The 21,185-nt window shown below is 37.9% G+C and overlaps 1 protein-coding gene across 1 annotated transcript in view; it reads right to left on the reverse strand.

Moving 5' to 3' along the window:
• Window positions 1-21,185, reverse strand: part of FAM185A (family with sequence similarity 185 member A) — a 74,648-nt gene that overhangs the window by 22,830 nt on the left and 30,633 nt on the right. The window contains exons 5-6 of the mRNA XM_005679100.3: window positions 15,890-15,931; window positions 1,340-1,435 (exon numbers count right to left, since the gene is read on the reverse strand). Coding sequence (XP_005679157.2) covers window positions 1,340-1,435; window positions 15,890-15,931 — 138 coding nt within the window. The remainder of the gene's footprint in view (window positions 1-1,339; window positions 1,436-15,889; window positions 15,932-21,185) is intronic.

The raw sequence follows: 21,185 nt of genomic DNA on the forward strand, positions 1-21,185 counted from the left end.
AAGGAAAAAATGTGATCTTGAGAAATCAAATAATACCTGTGTATCAGCATTCAGTTTCACATATTTATGCTCGTAGTTTCATTTTGATACTGAGAAGAGAGCCTCAATGAACAAAAACAGTACTAAACCAACATGACAAAGAAATCACTAACAACAGGAACAACTGGTCTCTATGGAGGTTTCTTCCTTGTTATAAACATAGCCATGTTCTCGTCTATATGCAAGAGCTTCCAGATTTTCTCTAAAAAAATTTTATATAGAGGTATGGTTCTTAACTTTCCAAACCCAGATCACTTAAACCCCTATAGCCAAGCTACTTCAAGTCCCCAAGTCACTTATCACCATGCATGTGTACATCTATGTGCATGCATGCATACAAAGACTTGTATATTCACAGCCTTCAGGTGATTAAAAAATATATAATTTTTTATGAAAGACTTGAACTCTTAGAATAAGCTACTTGTATTAGAAATAAGATTACAGAAAGAGACACATCATAAGTCTGATATTACAACAGTCCCCAACCTTTTCAGCCCCAGGACAGATTTTGTGGAAGACAAATTTTCCACAGACCGGGGACAGAGGGTGGTATTTCAGGATAATTCAAATACATTACATTTATTGTGTACTTTATTTGTATTATTATGATATTGTGATATATAATGAAATAATTACACAGCTCATCATAATGCAGAATCAGTGGGAGCCCTGAGCTTGTTTTCCTGAGATGAGGCCAAAGCACAAGGGATGGGGAGTAACTGTAAATAGAGATAAAGTTTTGCTCACTGGTCTTTTGCTTACCTCCTGCTGTGCAGCCCAGTTCCTAACAGACCAGAGACCACTATTGGTCTATGACCCAGGGGTTGGGGACCCCTGCTACAAGAGACTTAGTTAATAATCACTTTGGAGAACCTTCTTGGTGACACATTTATTTTAGGATCATACCTTTAAAAGTATTATTCTAGCATAATGGCCTGAGAAAGTCCTCTTACAAGGGAACAGGAAAGCTACCAAAAGAATGTATGAGAACTCTTTCCCTCCAAAGAGTATTTATTTTAGACATTAAACTGAAATATTCCAAATAACAGTCAATAAATTACAACATTTTTGTTTGTAATATAAAAAAGAAAAAAAGATAGTCTTCATGGCCATCTATTCCAAAAGTTTCAAAGATCATTGGTCTAGAGGGCCAGTATTCCAGTCTTTAAATCAGGTTCTAATAGAGAAAAATTTTATTGAAATCTCTGTCAGTGTAGATAATTTGACCATCTGTTTCCTGAACATTACATAAAATCTTCCTAATATCATATGTCAAAATAAAACATTTCACTTAGCTAACCTTTATGGACTTTCAATTCCACTTTTCCCAGTTGGCTGACATAAACATCTATGGCACCCTGCTGAGCCAAAGCATTTAGACATCCAGAAGACGAATCTAGGAGGAAGAAAGAACCATAAGCATAATCATTCTTATCTGAGTAACTGGAATTATAAACTTGAAATAAAAGGCTCTACTTCAGCATTAGGATAAGGAGCTAAGAGTCCTGAAGGTTTTCTATTTTCCTTGTAACCATACCATGTTTTGCTTTAAAAATGAAAACAGAATCAGAGGTCTACAAATCTACACTTAGGTAACTAATAAGGAAATCCCTATGTCTGCAGTAACCTCCAAAACTTAACTCTAAACATATTTAATCTAAAACCCAATTCGTAGGAAGGATATTATGGAAGTAATGACAACCCAAAAAATTAAGCATCATTGACACATTTAGTTTATTATCAACTTTCAATATTTACTAAAGAATTCTGTAGGAGATTTCTGGAGATTACGAGTGAAATGACATAAAACATACAAGACCTACAAGAGACAGACACACTCTGGCCAGAGGGAAAATAATAACTGCGCAAGCAAGCAGGCTCGCAGTTTATTTTTATATAGCCCCCCTGGGCAGAATTCCAGACTGTATGGACCAAACTTGTTCAGTACAGCACATGTGCATAAATGTTATCATACAGCAAAAGGGAGTGAAATTCCGGCCTACTGCAGAGTCTGTCCAGAGCCCTTATCACAAGAAGGGAATGTTTCCTTATTTGCAAGGGACCATTAATCTCAAGGCTATGTCCATCTTCTTGGCAAAACATCTTGTTTGCAAGCAGTACATCTCCACTTTTTCCTTATTGTGGCCGCATTAACCCTTCAAATTCTATCTCACATACAGTCACATAGAAGTAGTAGCAAAGTTAATAAAAATAAAAACTCTTATATTTTCTCCTTTTAGCAAATGAGCTAGTACTAAAAAGTGCAGCTAACAGTGAAAGACTACATTACATAAGATTTTGTTGTATTTCTTAGAGAGATGTGGAGGGGAAGGAATGACATGAAAAGTGGGTGAAGTTCATTTATATCTAAATATTTCAAGTTTTGGGAACTGAACAGATTATCTTTAAGTCAAGGGAAGAAAATCATAATTAAGGTGGTCCTGGTTTGACACTCAGATTTCCCTTTGTTATCACTGACCCCAGTTTTCAATCATCTAATATTTCAAGTTTCAGGGAATGCTGACAGTCAGATAAAGAAGTAAGATAACTGTGGTGAAGAGTTGGTGCTATATAGCTTCTCCTTTTTCACCTTTCCCACAGCAACAGAACTTTTGAGTTTTTCTATTCGATTGTCCTTTCTATTAATTTGTCTATTTGATTGTCCTATTTGAAGATCAAAGCATATTTTTTAGAGAGATCTTGTAAATCGCATATTTTATTAGACGCTTTTATTACTTGAAGGTAGAAACAAATTAGGGAGTATGGTAAAAATAATGCCAAAAATTATACACTTTTTATAAAATGTGAAGGAAAAAAATTTGTATACTAACAAAGGAACCATTATTCTTCTTTAAAATAAATGTTTAAGACTTTAAACAAAGACAAAAACTGGGGAATAAATAGTTTAAAATGTGACTTCAAGATAATTTATAATTTATCTCTAACCTATATTCAAAATGCCATTTATCAGATCCAATGTATTTAATTTTTAAGTGTCACAAGTGAACACTGAATTTGGGAAGTTAAGCCACTGGAGATATACGACGTGGAGTAGCTGGACATAGGCAGAGAAAGCAATGGCAACCCACTCCAAATTCTTGCCTGGAAAATCCCATGGACAGAGGAGCCTGGTAGGGTGCAGTCCATGGGGTCACAAAGAGCCGGACACAATTGAATGACTTCACTTTCACTTTCATGCAATGGAGAAGGAAATGGCAACCCACTCCAGTGTTCTTGCCTGGAGAATCCCAGGGATGTCGGAGCCTGGTGTGCTGCCGTCTATGGGGTCGCACAGAGTCAGACACAACTGCAGTGACTTAGCAGCAGCAGCAGCAGCAGCTGGACAAAGATGAATATTTCTCTCCTCAGGTACCAAGAGAAACTTCTATAAAAACTTCTTCAATCAATTCAATTCAATGCAGTCACTCAGCAGTGTTCGACACTTTGTGACCCCATGGACTGCAGCATGCCAGGCTTCCCTGTCCATCACCAACTGTCAGAGCTTGCTCAGACTCATGTCCATGAAGTCAGTGATTCCATCCAACAATCTCATCCTCTGTCATCCCCTTCTCCTGCCTTACTGCATCCTAAAGAAAAACTTCTTACTGCATCCTAAAGAAACCAAGTAAAAATATATTATGGTAAAAAACAAAAACAAAAAACTACAAAATGTGTATTACCCCAAGCTGAACAAAGCAAAATATTTGAACAATATTTAATTTCTTGCTATTACTAGAGGAAACCCACAAAATTTTTATATAGCTCATAAACAATGCTTTTCACTTCTTTTTCTCTTCACATGGGACATAAACAACAGTAATTATAAGTAATTATATCTTAATCCATTAATAAATTATACACTCATGTTATCAGTCTTGAGCTCTAATACTGGCCCACCCACTGGAGGCTGTCAGAAAAATTAAAATTCAAGATGTGTTTTCAAAAGAGAAAGCAAAGGTAATATTTTAAAAGCTATGTAACAGCAACCCACTCCAGTATTCTTGCCTGCAGAATCCCATGGACAGAGGAGCCTGGTAGACTACAGTCCACCAGGTTGCAAAGAGTCGGACACGACTGAGCAACTTCATTCTTCACTTTAATACAAATGAATGGAACTAAAAATTAATTCAGTTCAGTTCAGTTCAGTCGCTCAGTCGTGTCCAATTCTTTGCGATCCCATGAATCGCAGCACGCCAGGCCTCCCTGTTCATCACCAACTCCCAGAGTTCACTCAGACTCACATCCATCAAGTCGGTGATGCCATCCAGCCATCTCATCCTCTGTCGTCCCCTTCCCCTCCTGCCCCCAACCCCTCCCAGCATCAGAGTCTTTTCCAATGAATCAACTCTTCACATGAGGTGGCCAAAGTACTGGAGTTTCAGCTTCAACATCATTCCCTTCAAAGACACCCCAGGGCTGATCTCCTTCAGAATGGACTGGTTGGATCTCCTTGCAGTCCAAAGGACACTCGAGTCTTCTCCAACACCACAGTTCAAAAGCATCAATTCTTGGGCGCTCAGCCTTCTTCACAGTCCAACTCTCACATCCATACATGACCACAGGAAAAACCATAGCCTCGACTAGATGGACCTTAGTCGGCAAAGTAATGTCTCTGCTTTTGAATATACTATCTAGGTTGGTCATAACTTTTCTTCCAAGGAGTAAGCGTCTTTTAATTTCATGGCTGCAGTCACCATCTGCAGTGATTTTGGAGGAGCAAAAAATAAAGTCTGACACTGTTTCCACTGTTTCCCCATCTATTTCCCATGAAGTGATGGAACCGGATGCCATGATCTTCATTTTCTGAATGTTGAGCTTGAAGCCAACTTTTTCACTCTCCTCTTTCACTTTCATCAAGAGGCTTTTGAGTTCCTCTTCACTTTCTGCCATAAGGGTGGTGTCATCTGCATAGCTGAGGTTATTGATGTTTCTCCCAGCAATCTTGATTCCAGCATGTGCTTCTTCCAGCCCAGTGTGTCTCATGACATATTCTGCATATAAGTTAAATAAGCAGGGTGACAATATACAGCCTTGACATACTCCTTTTCCTATTTGGAACCAGTCTGTTGTTCCATGTCCAGTTCTAACTGTTGCTTCCTGACCTGCATATAGGTTTCTCAGGAGGCAGGTCAGGTGGTCTGGTATTCCCATCTCTTTCAGAATTTTCTACAGTTTATTGTGATCCACACAGTCAAAGGCTTTGGCATAGTCAATAAAGCAGAAATAGATGTTTTTCTGGAACTCTCTTGCTTTTTCCATGATCCAGCGGATGTTGGCAATTTGATCTCTGGTTCCTCTGCCTTTTCCAAAACCAGCTTGAACATCTGGAAGTTCATGGTTCACGTACTACCAAGAGTCAAATTAAGGTTTCATTCATAGTATTTCATTTTTTGGAGATTCATAAAACAGATAATTCTATTATAGATCTTGGAAGAAGCCTTAAGGAAAAAAGCGTTAGAGATTAAGTGAACAAACATTACTAGTACAGACACTGACTGGAATAAATAAAATCCCACAGAGAGTTTCCTATAACCACAACTTTGGAAAAAGATTGTGTTCATCTGACAGAGACCACTGAGTCTTCCTGGAAAATTACACACACAAAAGGGAAAAACCGATGTCAGCTACCAGCTAACACTACTTATAACCAAATAAATAGATATTTGTAACATATACTCTGCTATTAAGCAAAGAATAACAACTAAGCTCAAAAGGCTAAAATTCCAAACTTTTCTATTTTCTTTCAGATAAAGGGAGAATTCTCTTGAAATTGTTCAAATGCATTCAGAAAGTTGTTCTGATTTTTATAATTTTACCTCATTTCAACATGCAGATAACTAAGGAACAGCAACACAAAAGATAATGATTTTGCAATTTGATTCCTATACTTCCAAAGCTACACTAATTTCAAGAACAAGGAACAAATTTTACATACAGGATGTAAAGGATTTGCAAAGGCAGGATTTTAAGGTCACTTTGAGGAAAAGTTTCTAAATTAATGTCCTGCCCCTAGGTATTCTATGTTAGAAAGGTAGCTTACAGCAGGCTGGGCTTATAAGAAACAGCAACTGCTACTACCAGCACCCCCTCAAAAAAAAACTATGAAAATATCCCTTTTTAAAACATATAATTCCCAGCACACAGCTTCTGGCAGTGCCTTCCAAGAGAGGGAACCTAGAACAGGCAAAGTAAGGCTGGATGAGCAACTTCTATTCCACCATTATCTACTATCAAGCCCTGCTTTCTCTTACTGACTTTTTAAAAATGGAAGATGACCAGGTATTCCAGAGGAAAGATACTGTTTTTAAAAATATAAGTCTAAGGAAAATTAGGATGAGGATGAAATGGCTGGATGGCATCACCGACTCGATGGACATGAGTTTGGGTGAACTCCGGGAGTTGGTGATGGACAGGGAGGCCTGGCGCTCTGCAATTCATGGGGATGCAAAGAGTCGGACACAACTGAGGAACTGAACTGAACTGAGCTGAATCAATTTTTTTTTTAAATAGAGCTTCAGCTTCTAAGAGAGCTCTAAATGTACTATGGAAATTAGGAAGAACAGGGTTTTTCTATGCTGCTAAGTCGCTTCAGCCGTGTCTGACCCTGTGAGACCCCATAGACAGCAACCCACCAGGCTCCGCCGTCCCTGGGATTCTCCAGGCAAAAACACTGGAGTGGGTTGCCATTTCCTTCTCCATTGCATGAAAGTGAAAAGTGAAAGTGAAGTCGCTCAATCGTGTCTGACTCTTAGTGACCCCATGGACTGCAGCCTACCAGGCTCCTCTGTCCATGGGATTTTCCAGGCAAGAGTACTGGAGTGGGTTGCCACTGCCTTCTCTGTTTGTATGTAGGTTATAATGTATATATAAAATCCAAATGATTGTGGAGATTACCTAAGAAGCAGATCAATTATATTATCTAAACTAGATTTAAAGGACCATAATTACATGTATTCTTTTTAAAAGGAACCATGGAGATAACACAATCTATTTTCCTGAAATTAGACAATATAATACCTGTATTATCTTTAGTCTGTTAATATTCCAATTTGATAATGATGTATACATCATTATCTCTACATCCATTCCAATATTTTGAAACCTCTGGTAGACTAACAAATTTCCTTCTCAGGTATCTAAATCACTTTTTGTTTCTTTGTAATTGTTTTGCTTCTACTGATCTCAATTTCTCAAAACTCAAGTTATGAAGTGACTTTAATTAGGTTGTCTTGATTTTCTGAGCTGCCTCAACTTTGTCCAACAAATCTTCTGATTTAAGGAAAACAAAAATCAACCAATCAAGAAATTTCAAATAAAACATTACCCACTTGTCACCTTTGGGATTAAGGTACCAGACCCAATATTTCTCCAGAATCATAACAACAATGGTCTTCAGATTCTATAGCAGGGTCGTCAAATTACAGTCCACCTCTTCTTATTATTAATAAAGTATTATTGGAACACAGACACATCCATTTGTTTGTATACTGTCAATGGCTGCTAGCATATCAAAATGAGAAAGCTGCGGAGCATTCATAGACTCTGTGGCTCACAGAGTCCAAAAATTTTACTATATGGCTCTTTACAGATAAAGTCTGCTGCTCCTATAGCAAAACATTTTGAGCAAAACTCTCACTGTTTGCAGATGACATGATCCTCTACATGGAAAACCCTAAAGACTCCACCAGAAAATTACTAGAGCTAATCAATGAATATAGTAAAGTTGCAGGATATAAAATCAACACACAGAAATCCCTTGCATTCCTATACACGAATAATGAGAAAGTAGAAAAAGAAATTAAGGAAACAATTCCATTCACCATTGCAACGAAAAGAATAAAATACTTAGGAATATATCTACCTAAAGAAACTAAAGACCTATATATAGAAAACTATAAAACACTGATGAAAGAAATCGAAGAGGACACTAATAGATGGAGAAATATACCATGTTCATGGATCGGAAGAATCAATATAGTGAAAATGAGTATACTACCCAAAGCAATTTACAAATTCAATGCAATCCCTATCAAGCTACCAGCAACATTTTTCACAGAACTAGAACAAATAATTTCAAGATTTGTATGGAAATACAAAAAACCTCGAATAGCCAAAGCAATCTTAAGAAAGAAGAATGGAACTGGAGGAATCAACTTGCCTGACCTCAGGCTCTACTACAAAGCCACAGTCATCAAGACAGTATGGTACTGGCACAAAGACAGACATATAGATCAATGGAACAAAATAGAAAGCCCAGAGATAAATCCACACACATATGGACACCTTATCTTTGACAAAGGAGGCAAGAATATACAATGGATTAAAGACAATCTCTTTAACAAGTGGTGCTGGGAAAACTGGTCAACCACTTGTAAAAGAATGAAACTAGATCACTTTCTAACACCCCACACAAAAATAAACTCAAAATGGATTAAAGATCTAAATGTAAGACCAGAAACTATAAAACTCCTAGAGGAGAACATAGGCAAAACACTCTCAGACATAAATCACAGCAGGATCCTCTATGATCCACCTCCCAGAATTCTGGAAATAAAAGCAAAAATAAACAAATGGGATCTAATTAAAATTAAAAGCTTCTGCACAACAAAGGAAAATATAAGCAAGGTGAAAAGACAGCCTTCTGAATGGGAGAAAATAATAGCAAATGAAGCAACTGACAAACAACTAATCTCAAAAATATACAAGCAACTTATGCAGCTCAATTCCAGAAAAATAAGCGACACAATCAAAAAATGGGCCACAGAACTAAATAGACATTTCTCCAAAGAAGACATACGGATGGCTAACAAACACATGAAAAGATGCTCAACATCACTCATTATTAGAGAAATGCAAATCAAAACCACAATGAGGTACCACTTCACACCAGTCAGAATGGCTGTGATCCAAAAATCTGCAAGCAATAAATGTTGGAGAGGGTGTGGAGAAAAGGGAACCCTCCTACACTGTTGGTGGGAATGCAAACTAGTACAGCCACTATGGAGAACAGTGTGGAGATTCCTTTAAAAAATTGCAAATAGAACTACCTTATGACCCAGCAATCCCACTGCTGGGCATACACACCGAGGAAACCAGAATTGAAAGAGACACATGTACCCCAATGTTCATCGCAGCACTGTTTATAATAGCTAGGACATGGAAACAACCTAGATGTCCATCAGCAGATGAATGGATAAGAAAGCTGTGGTACATATACACAATGGAGTATTACTCAGCCGTAAAAAAGAATTCATTTGAATCCGTTCTGATGAGATGGACGAAACTGGAGCCGATTATACAGAGTGAAGTAAGCCAGAAAGAAAAACACCAATACAGTATACTAAGACATATATATGGAATTTAGGAAGATGGCAATGATGACCCTGTATGCAAGACAGGGAAAGAGACACAGATGTGTATAATGGACTTTTGGACTCAGAGGGAGGGAGAGGGTGGGATGATTTGGGAGAATGACATTCTAACATGTATACTATCATGTAAGAATTGAATCGCCAGTCTATGTCTGATGCAGGATACAGCATGCTTGGAGCTGGTGCACGGGGATGACCCAGAGGGATGTTGTGGGGAGGGAGGTGGGAGGGGGGTTCATGTTTGGGAACGCATGTAAGAATTAAAGATTTTAAAATTTAAAAAATAAAAAAATAAATAAAAATAAAAAAAAAAAAAAAAAGAAAAGAAAATGAGCTTCCATCCCCACAAAAAATCACAATGTTAAATTTGATTCTATTTAAGACAAAGATTCACCAATTTAGTAAAATCAGTTCTTTTTTCTAAGACTTCAATAATGTACAGATAGGTACATAACTCTTGCTTACAGAAATGAAAAAAAAATTGTTGTCTCAGGGTAGTTCTGACTCTTCATTGACCCTGATTGCTTACTATTTTCTACGACTAACAGACTTGTTTCCATCTAATTTATTAAAGTGGGAAACAGCATATCATAATCCTACAGGATTATAATGACTTGCATAAAGATTATGTCAGCTTATTTGTTTGTATATTTAATCTTTTACACAGTATGCTCTTATTAAACAAAAAATCAGCAATGCTGATTTTTGACTTACAAAAGAACTCAAGTGGGCTCCTGATGAATTGTATGACATCTCCTGCTCTGGTTGTCAGTAAAAATGGGATCTATTCCCACAAATCAGTGACTTAGGTCCAGATATATTCAAAGGAAGAAACCTGTAACAGGATCCAAACAACTTTGATTTCTATATAAATTCTGATTGAATTCTGCTGTGGTCTCCTCTTACTTCCACTCTCATTCTCCTTCCTTCCCTTCTTTTTTCTGATTTAATACTCAATATGAAAGCATATTTTGAAATAATAGTACAATGTTTTACTATTTTTTTCATTTAATTAAATGTCAGGAATACCCTTCTATAATGTATACTACAGACCTAAGTAATTATATTGTTAAAGGCTGAAGAACATTCACTTTATGACTGTATCATACTATATTTGGTTATTCTCTTACTGGGAACAACCTAAAATGTATAGTTTCTTTTGCTACTAAAAACAGAGATGACATATATATATACATCATGTATATATCTTTATAACCTCATGGATATATCCTTATTTCCTTACCAGACTCTCTCCTTGAGATAAAGTTCTAAAAGAGGGAGTGCTAGAACAAAGCAAATGTAGATGCTTCCATTTTAATATACATTTACAAACTGACTTACATAATGATCAATTTATATCTGAACTAACAATTGATGGGAATCCCTGTTTCACCCTAACTTTCCCAACAATGGATATTATCAATGTTTTAAGTCATGATGGTTTATACTTAGATGCTTTAGATTAGCAGTAAGGTGAAACAACACTGTATATGTATATACAGTATTTCTTCTGGGAACTGCTTGTTCATGTTTATCCATGTTCCCATCCCACTAAGTGTTCCTTTCCCTCTCATCTGTTGTACACACATATGGACAGAGATTATATATGAATATATATATTCAACTTCATTTTATAAGGATAGTGTAATCCTAATAATAAAACCTACAGAGATTTTACAAAATAAAAAATCACAGATCAGCATTCATCATAAACATGAATATAAAATCCTTGACAAAATATTAGCAACAAGGCTTCCATGGTGGCTAAGTAGTAAAGACTCTGCCTGCCAATGCAGGGGACATGGGTTCAATCCCCGGTCTGGAAAGAAACCACATGCCATGGAGCAACTAAGTCCATTCATCACAACTACTGAGCCTGTACAGAGCCCACAAGCCACAGCTACTGAGCCCATGCTCCCTGGAGCCTGTGCTCCACAATAAGAGAAACTACTGCAATGAGAAGCCCACACACAGCAACTAGAGAGTAGCCTCCGCTTGCCATAACTGGAGAAAGCCCACATGCAGCAACGAAGACCCAGCACAGCCATAAATAAAATAAATAAATAAATCTTTTAAAAAAAAGAGCAACCTCAACCCACCATGTATAAATAGGATCAATTCAGCTCAGTCGCTCAGTCATGTACAACTCTTTGCAACCCCATGGACTGCAGCACCTCAGGCTTCCTTGTCCATCACCAATTCCTGGAGCTTGTTCAAACTCATGTCCACCAAGTCAGTGATGCCATCCAACCATCTCATCCTCTGTTGCCCCCTTCTCCTCCTGCCCTCAGTCTTTCCCAGTTTCAGGGTCTTTTATAATGAGTCAGCTCTTTGCATCAGGTGGCCAGAGTATTGGAGCTTCAGCTTCAGCATCAGTCCTTCCAATGAATATTCAGGACTGATTTCCTTTAGGATTGACTGGCTTGATCTCCTTGCAGTCCAAGGGACTCTCAAGAGTCTTCTCGAGTACCACAGTTCAAAAGCATCAATTCTCCAGCACTCAGCTTTCTTTATGGTCCAACTCACACATCCATACATGACTACTGGAAAAACCATAGCTTTGACTAGACAGACCTTTGTCAGTCAAGTAACGTCTCTGCTTTTTAATATGCTGTCTAGGTTTGTCACAGCTTTTCTTCCAAGAAACAAGCATCTTTTAATTTCATGGCTGCAGTCACCATCTTCAATGATTTTGGAGCCAAGGAAAATAAAATCTGCCACTGTTTCCATTGTTTCCCCATCTATTTGCCATGAAGTGATGGGGACCAGATGTCATGATCTTAGTTTTTTGAATGTTGAGTTTTAAGCCAGCTTTTCACTCTCCTCTTTCACTTTTATCAAGAGGCTCTTTAGTTCCTTTTCACTTTCTGCCATAAATAGGATACTACATCATGATTAGGTATGGTTGATCCAAGGAATACAAAGTTCAGTTCAGTTCAGTTCAGTTGCTCAGTTGTGTCCAACTCTTTGCAACCCCATGAACTGCAGCATGCCAGGCCTCCCTGTCCATCACCAACTCCCGGAGTCCACCCAAACCCATGTCCCTCGAGTTGATGATGCCATCCAACCATACAAGGTTAGTTAACATCAAAAATCAATGCAATTGATCATTAATAGAGTAAAAAAAGAATTTAAAAAAGCAATCATTTCAATAAATATAGAAAATACATTTGACAAAATTCAATATCCATTCATGATCAAAGGAAAGAAAAAAAAAACTTGCAGGAAACTAGGAATAAAAAGAATTTCCTCAGTCTGATAAAGAGTACCTATGAAAAGACTGCATAGCTTACATCATACTTAAAAGGGAAAACACTGAATGTATTCCGTCTAATACTGGATACTAGGATTGGGAACAATCTGCCACTGTTATTCAATATTGTGCTGCAGAACCTTCCTAGCCTAATGAGGCAAAAGAGGAAAAAAGGAAAACAGATTGGAAAGAAAGCGATAAAACTGTATTAATTTGCAAATGGAATGACTGCCTACATAGAAAAGAATTCTGGATTCTAAAAAATACACTATTTAGAATAAATAAATTTAGCAAGCTCACAAGAAACTTAGTCCATGAATAAAGGTCATTTGTATTTTTTTTATATACCAGCAGTAGACCATTAGAAAGTGAAATTTTCTAAAATTCCATTCACAATGGGGTCAAAAAAGCAAATTTAACCAAAGATATCTCAGACCACTACACTGGAAACTAAAAAACAAGGTAAGAGACATTAAAGATATATATAAATGAAAAATGACACTTTGCTCAATTTTTGTGAATGTATCTTCTCTGCAAACTGATAAACTCATTCCATGTAAGGGCTTGCACTGGCTGTCCTCTATATCTATGGAGCTGTGCATTCAGAATTTTACATGCCTTTTCCCCATTATTCTGACCTTAATTCAAGTATCTCTTCTCTAGACTCTCCTTGATCGCTAAATGAAGCAGCTTTCTTTCTGCTCTATTACATTACCCTGTCTTATTTATTCACTACACTATGTGAAATTATCTTTTGTCATTCACATACTTACTATCTTTCTTCTCAGCCCAAAGGTGAGCATGAAGACAATATCTTTTGACCAACATATTCCCCAGTATCTACACGAGTTCCTGGTATGGAGCAGGCACTTGGTAAATATATGTGGACTAGTTTTTGCCATATTCAGGGCTGTCTTCAAATGCTAACAGAATTTTAAGACCAATATAAACAGTGACATAATTTATACTTTCTTCCAAAGTCTTCATAGAGATATTCAAAGAATTAAAGGAATTTAAGAAATGAACACTATTATTAAGGTTAAAACATTGTGGCTTACTGTCTTTTAGATAATAAAATGAAAGGGGAAAGAGAAAGACACAACCCACTCTTCCCACCCCCATCCAGATTAGTTTGTGTGTGGTGTGTGTGTGTATAAGTCACTCAGTTGTATCCAACTCTTTGCCACCCCATGGACTTTACAGTCCATGGAATTCTCCAGGAGAGAATACTGGAGTGGGTAGCTTTTCCCTTCTCCAGGGTATCTTCCCAACCCAGTGATCAAACCCAGGTCTCCTGCATTGCAGGCAGATTCTTTACCAGCTGAACTACCAGGGAAGCCCTTAAAACTTGTACGGTTAATCATTTATACAGTGTGAAACCATCTTCAAAGATGTAAATTACTGTTCATTTCATCCTGGCTGTTGCTATTCTTTTTCAGTATGGGTAATAACGCATTTATTTCCAATTTTAGAAAGAAAGATTTTCCCTTTACATTCCCACAATTCCACCCAACAATAATACTAGCATTATCATATAAGTATTTCTCAAATTCTCATCTGCCTAAAGGGCCTGCTAGTGGGCAGTGAAACTTACTGTGCTTCCCAATTTGAAATATTCCCTTTCTTTCCTCCCCTTCCCTTACTGCTACAAACTCTACCCATGTCTAGAACTCTCTCCCCAACCAGATAGCTCAGCTTTTTACTAGTGTATCTTTTTTTCACCCTAGAAACTTTCCTTACTAACCCTAGATGCACCCTCTGATGGAATGGCCTGAAGAGTCAGCAGTAAATTTTGATTTCTCTCTGGGATAAAGGTAAATCCTGTCATGTTTTCAGTTAAAATGATTTACAACTATCACTTAGGAAGCCTTTATCTTCTATTTATCCCTCACTGAACATAAAGGTTACAATGTCCAGAAAATTTAAAAAGAGATGTGCACCTTAATTCTGAGAATCCAGAAGAAGTGATAGTGAAAAGGATTGTTGAGTATATTAACCATTTCAATCAGCATACACACAAAAGAAAATGTAAAATGTCAAAAGGACAAAACCAGGAAGCCGGGGCATTCATATTGGCAATAAGCCATAGCTCTTCAACAAAGATCCTGGTTTCCCACCACTGACCCCTACGCTCTAAGGTCTAAAAACCAACCACCACTCTTAGAGCTCAGATTGCCTTCGCCTAACAGGCAAGCAGGTATAACTAGGGATAGAGAAGAGCTCTATCTAAGCTATCTGGGAATCTGAACTTTTATTCCCATAAGGCATAGCATCACATATGATGATTAGGTCTAAAGGACTATTAGCCACTGTTAGCTCTGGCTTAGGATTAGAACAATAACAATAATTAAAATGGCTATTATTTATTGAGTACTTATCACATGTCAGGGAGAAGCCAATGGCACTCCACTCCAGTATTCTTGCCTGGAAAATCCCATGGACAGAGAAGCCTGGAGGGCTGCAGTCCATGGGGTCACTGAGCGTTGGACACGACTGAGCGACTTCACTTTCACTTTTCAATTTCATGCATTGGAGAAGGAAATGGCAGCCCACTCCAGTGTTCTTGCCAGGACAATCCCAGGGAGAGGGGAGCCTGGTGGGCTGCCATCTATGGGATCGCACAGAGCCGGACACGACTGAAGTGACTTAGCAGCAGATCATATGTCAGATGCTATGCTAAAGTATTTAAATATCTCATTTAATCCTTACAAGAACACCATTTGATAGGTACTTACTGTTATTTCTATTTTTTTCAGAGGTGGAAGCTTAGGTACAGAGCAGTTAGGTAATTTTCCATGAATAGAAAGTGGTGAAATTAGAATTCTAACAGTATTCTGACTGATAGCAAAACTATAATTATACAGAATTTATAGGATGATGAATTAATGAACTTTTAGAAATAATTTCACAAATTCATATATTTATTGTTGTTCAGTCGCTAAGTCATGTCTGACTCTTTGTGACCCCATGGACTGCAGCACATCAGGCTTCCCTGTCCTTCATTACCTCCCAGAGTTTGTTCAAACTCATGCCCATTGGGTCAGTGATGCCACCTAACCATCTCATCTTCAGTTCATATACTGGGTCTGCCTATATCTGACTGGTATATCAGGATACTATTAGGCTCATCAGCTAAATTGTAGATTTTATGTACTCTAATAAAATATTACAAATATAGCTATTTTAAAAAGAATATAAAATTTACCAACAACCACTTAGCACATACCTACTGTGATGTTACCCATTTTGCTTCGTAATGTTATATTACCTGCAAAAGACAGAAAAAGACAACTTTACACATTAGGGATAATCCAGAAAAGAAATGTATTAATAATGTTCTAAAACACGGTTAGATATCCACAAGGTTATTTAATAATATTATTATTGTCATTCACAATTTTTCTCAGTATCAAAATCCTAGTCAGAGATTTATGCGCAACTACAAAATAAATAGCTTTAGGCATTTATACAAACTCTCTTCTTCCACTCTAACTTAATCTACTACAGCACAACTAACAAAACAAACCCCTGTACTTTCTGGGAAACATGGAAGAAAAATAATGATTCTTCTAAAAGTTAAAAAATGTAAAAAAAAAAAAAAAAGACTCAAATGTACTGACTACGCATTTTCAACCTAAACATCACAATATTTATCAGACCACACAAAGCCAAGTTTTGAACCAAATAACACTAAAATAATCCATGGAAAAAAGTAATTACTGTTATTTTTCAGGCCAGTTTGGCAAACCTATCTGTGAGATTTCAGTGGTTTTTCTGCCAAGAGTTTAAAAGGTTTGGAACAGGAATAATAAATAATTGAAATATGACTAACAAAGAAAAAAAACTTCAAATATTCCCTTCTTTCAATGAAAATATATTTTCTAGGATAAACATAGGACTCTGAAACCATTCTTCCCAGTGCCGTCCTCCAACATCAAAAACAGCAGTATTTTTCTTCATGTGTGTTTAAGGGATAATTACTCATAGAGTTATACCACCTATATTTACTGCACTATCATAATTCTAAAACTATAGTGAAGAATAAAAAAGGAGTAAAAAGAAAATGGTACAGAGTGAAAGAAGCTGTGCTATTTAAAATCCCAAAAGATGATGCTGTGAAAGTATTGGACTCAATATGTCAGCAGATTTGGAAAACTCAGCAATGGCCACAGGACTGGAAAAGGTCAGTTTTCATTCCAGTCTTAAAGAAGGGCAATGCCAAAGAATGTTCAAACTACCATACAACTGCACTCACTTCTCATGCTAGCAAGGTAATCCTCAAAATTCTCCAAGCCAGGCTTTAGCAGTACATGAAACTAGAACTTCCAGATGTACAAGTTGGTTTTAGAAAGGGCAGAGGAATCAGATATCAAATTGTCATAGAAAAAGCAAGAAAATTTCAGAAAAACATCTACTCCTGCTTCATTGACTACACTAAAGTCTTTGATTGTATGGATCACAACAAACTGTGGAAAATTCTTAAAGAAATGAAATATCAGACCATCTCACCTGCCTCCTGGGAAACCTGTGAAGCAAGTCAAGAAGCAACAGTTAGAGTTTGACATGGAACAACAGACTGGTTCCAAACCGGGCAAGGCTGTATATTCTCACTCTGCTTATTTAACTTATATGCAGAGTACATCATGTGGTATACCGAGCTGGATGAATCACAACTAGGAATCAAGACTGCCAGGAGAAATATTAACAACCTCAGATATGTAGTGACACCCCACTCCAGTACTCTTGCCTGGAAAATCCCATGGACGGAGGAGCCTGGTAGGCTGCAGTCGATGGGGTCACTAAGAGTCAGACACGACTGAGAGATTTCACTTTCACTTTGCACTTTCATGCATTGGAGAAGGAAATGGCAACCCACTCCAGTGTTCTTGCCCAGAGAATCCCAGGGAGAGGGGAGCCTGGTGGGCTGCCATCTATGGGGTCGCACAGAGTTAAACACGACTGAAGCGACTTAGCAGCAGCAGCAGATATGTAGCTGATACCACTCTAATGGCAGAAAGCAAAGAGGAACTAAAGGGCCTCTTGATGAGGATGAAAGAAGAGAGTGAAAAAAGCTGGCTTAAAAGTCAACATTCAAAAAACTAAGAACATGGCATCCAGTCACATAATTTCATGGCAAGATAGATGGGGGAAAAGTGGAAACAGTGACAGATTTTCTTTCCTTGGGCTGCAAAATCACTGTGGACACTGACTGCAGCCATGAAATTAAAAGATGCCTGCTCCTTGGAAGTAAAGCTGTGACAAACCTAGACAATGTATTCAAAAGCAGAGACATCTCTTAGTCGACAATGGTCCATCTAGTCAAAGCTATGGTTTTTCCAGTAGTCATGTATGGATGTGTGAGTTGGACCATAAAGAAAGCTGATGCTGAAGAATTGATGCTTTTGAACTGTGGTGCTGGAGAAAACTCTTGAGAGTCTCTTGGACAGTGAGGAGATCAAACCAGTCAATCCTAAGGGAAATCAACCCTGAATACTCATTGGAGGGACTGATGCTGAAGCTGAAGCTCCAGTACTCTGGCCACCTGATGCAAAGAGCTGACTCACTGTAAAAGACCCTGAAACTGGGAAAGACTGAGGGCAGGAGGAGAAGGGGGCGACAGAGGATGAGATGGTTGGATGGCATCACCAACTCAGTGGACATGAGTTTGAGCATGCTCTGAGAGATAGTGAAGGATAGGGAGCCTGGAAACCTACAGTCCATGGAGTCACAAAGAGTCAGACACGACTTATCAACTGAACAAAAACAACAAAAGAAGAGTAAAAGAATAAATTTTGTCTCAGAATTAATCAGGATGAATAAAATACTTTATTTAATTTCATGTATCTTATAAACACTGACATGTATCAGTACCTGGGAAAAAGAAAGACAAAGAAAGGAGGCACTTGATTCATTTGTCCAACAGTTAAATGTGCTTTGACTGTAAAACCTTCTCTGAAAGTTTTATATTTCATCATACTTCACATGAGCACATGAACAAGCAGTACACTTGTGTAGGAGTAAAACTTGGTTTGTGTGAAGTTAAGCTTATAAAATTATTTTCAAGTTTCAGTAATTTACAAGGCTGTGCAGATCCTCCTGTTACATGGTTAAGTAAATATTATTTCATTGGTGTGTTCGAGATACTCTTCCAATTTTCAAACCCAGTAAATGCAGATTCACATGCAAATAGTGGCCAAGGATCACAAAGCTGCTAAGATGGCTTCCAATGACCCCTGCCTCATTCATACCCATGTATGAGCTCCTTCACTCATATGGAGGCTGGACCTACTGATGCTTTTAACAAACAGAGTAAGGGCAAATGAGATGTTACTTTCAAGACTAGGTTACAAACGATTCTTGCTTCTGCCTTGCCAGCTCTCTTTTGCTGTGATGGAAGCCAGCTAGCCATGTTGTCTGAGTGCCTTATGAAAGAGGCCCCCAGCCAATAGAATCTGAACTGAATCCTGCTAACAACAACATGAGTGAACTAGGAAGCAGACTCACTTTTGGCTGAACCTTCAAATAAACCCATGGTCCCAACTGATACCTTGATTAGAACTTCAAGAGAGATCTTGAGGCAGAAGACCCAGTTAAGTGATACCCAGATTCCGGACCACCCAAAGTATAAGAAATAAATGTTTGCTATTTTTAGCTGCTAAATATGTTACAAAGGAAGAGGTAACTAGAAAAGATGTTGAAAGCTGGATGTGGGGTGATGCCACAAAAAATAACTAAAAATATGGGAACAGCTTTGGAAATTGGCAGTAGGCATAGGTTGGAAGGATTTTTTAGGAGCATGGTAAGAGAAAGCCTAAATTGCCTGAACAGTGTGTTAGTAGAAAGCTGGACTTTGAGTGCTTCTCATATAAGGGCTTAAATGGAAATGAAAAAGTGTTTTGGAAACTGGAGGAAGGCAGATGTTTGTTAAGCAGTATTAGAAACTTCACAACACTATCACATTCAGTAATGTGGAAAGTAGGAAATGTGCCTAATGAACTGAATGATCTAGCTAAGAAGATAGCCAAGCAGAGTCAAAGTGTTGTAGGCACTGCCTATTTTTTCTTGTAGCATCAGTAAAATGCAAACAAAGTAAGATAAACTAAAGAAACGATAGTTTAAAAAAAGAATCAGGACAAGAATCATTTTGAAAATTCTCAGCTTCTCAAGATGGCAAAAGATGAGAAAGTTAAGAATAGCTTCGACACAAAGACTAGAGAAAGACTAGAGATCTCTTCAAGAAAATTAGAGATACCAAGGGAACATTTCATGCAAAGATGGGCTCGATAAAGGACAGAAATGGTAGGGACCTAACAGAAGCAGAAGATATTAAGAAGAGGTGGCAAGAATACACGAAGAACTGGACAAAAAAGATCTTCACGACCCATATAATCATGTTGATGTGATCACTAATCTAGAGCCAGACATCTTGGAATGTGGAGTCAAGTGGGCCTTATAAAGCATCACTATGAACAAAGCTAGTGGAGGTGATGGAATTACAGTTGAGCTATTTCAAATCCTGAAAGATGATGCTGTGAAAGTGCTGCACTCAGTATGCCAGCAAATTTGGAAAACTCAGCAGTGGCCACAGGACTGGAAAAGGTCAGTTTTCATTCCAATCCCAAAGAAAGGCAATGCCAAAGAATGCTCAAACTACCACACAATTGCACTCATCTCACATGCTAGTAAAGTAACGCTCAAAATTCTCCAAGCCAGGCTTCAGCAATACATGAACCGTGAACTTCCTGATGTTCAAGCTGGTTTTAGAAAAGGCAGAGGAACCAGAGATCAAATTGCCAACATCCGCTGGATCATGGAAAAGGCAAGAGAGTTCCACAAAACCATCTATTTCTGCTTTATTGACTATGCCAGAGCCTTTGACTGTGTGGATCACAAGAAACTGTGGAAAATTCTGAAAGAGATGGGAATACCAGACCACCTGACCTGCCTCTTGAGAAATCTGTATGCAGGTCAGGAAGCAACAGTTAGAACTGGACATGGAACAACAGACTGGTTCCAAATAGGAAAAGGAGTCCATCAAGGCTGTATATTGTCACCCTGCTTATTTAACTTATATGCAGAGTACATCATGAGAAACACTGGACTGGAAGAAACACAAGCTGGAATCAAGAATGCTGGGAGAAATATCAATAACCTCAGATATGCAGATGACACCACCCTTATGGCAGAAAGTGAAGAGGAGCTAAAAAGCCTCTTGATGAAAGTGAAAGTGGAGAGTGAAAAAGTTGGCTTAAAGCTCAACTTTCAGAAAATGATAATGGCATCTGGTCCCATCACTTCATGAGAAATAGATGGCGAAACAGTAGAAACAGTGTCAGACTTTATTTTGGGGGGCTCCAAAATCACTGCAGATGGTGACTGCAGCCATGAAATTAAAAGACGCTTACTCCTTGGAAGAAAAGTTATGACCAACCTAGATAGCATATTCAAAAGCAGAGACATTACTTTGCCAACAAAGGTCCATCTAGTCAAGGCTATGGTTTTTCCAGTGGTCATGTATGGAT

Source organism: Capra hircus, chromosome 4 (assembly GCF_001704415.2).
Source record: "Capra hircus breed San Clemente chromosome 4, ASM170441v1, whole genome shotgun sequence".
Classification (NCBI taxonomy): domain Eukaryota; kingdom Metazoa; phylum Chordata; class Mammalia; order Artiodactyla; family Bovidae; genus Capra; species Capra hircus.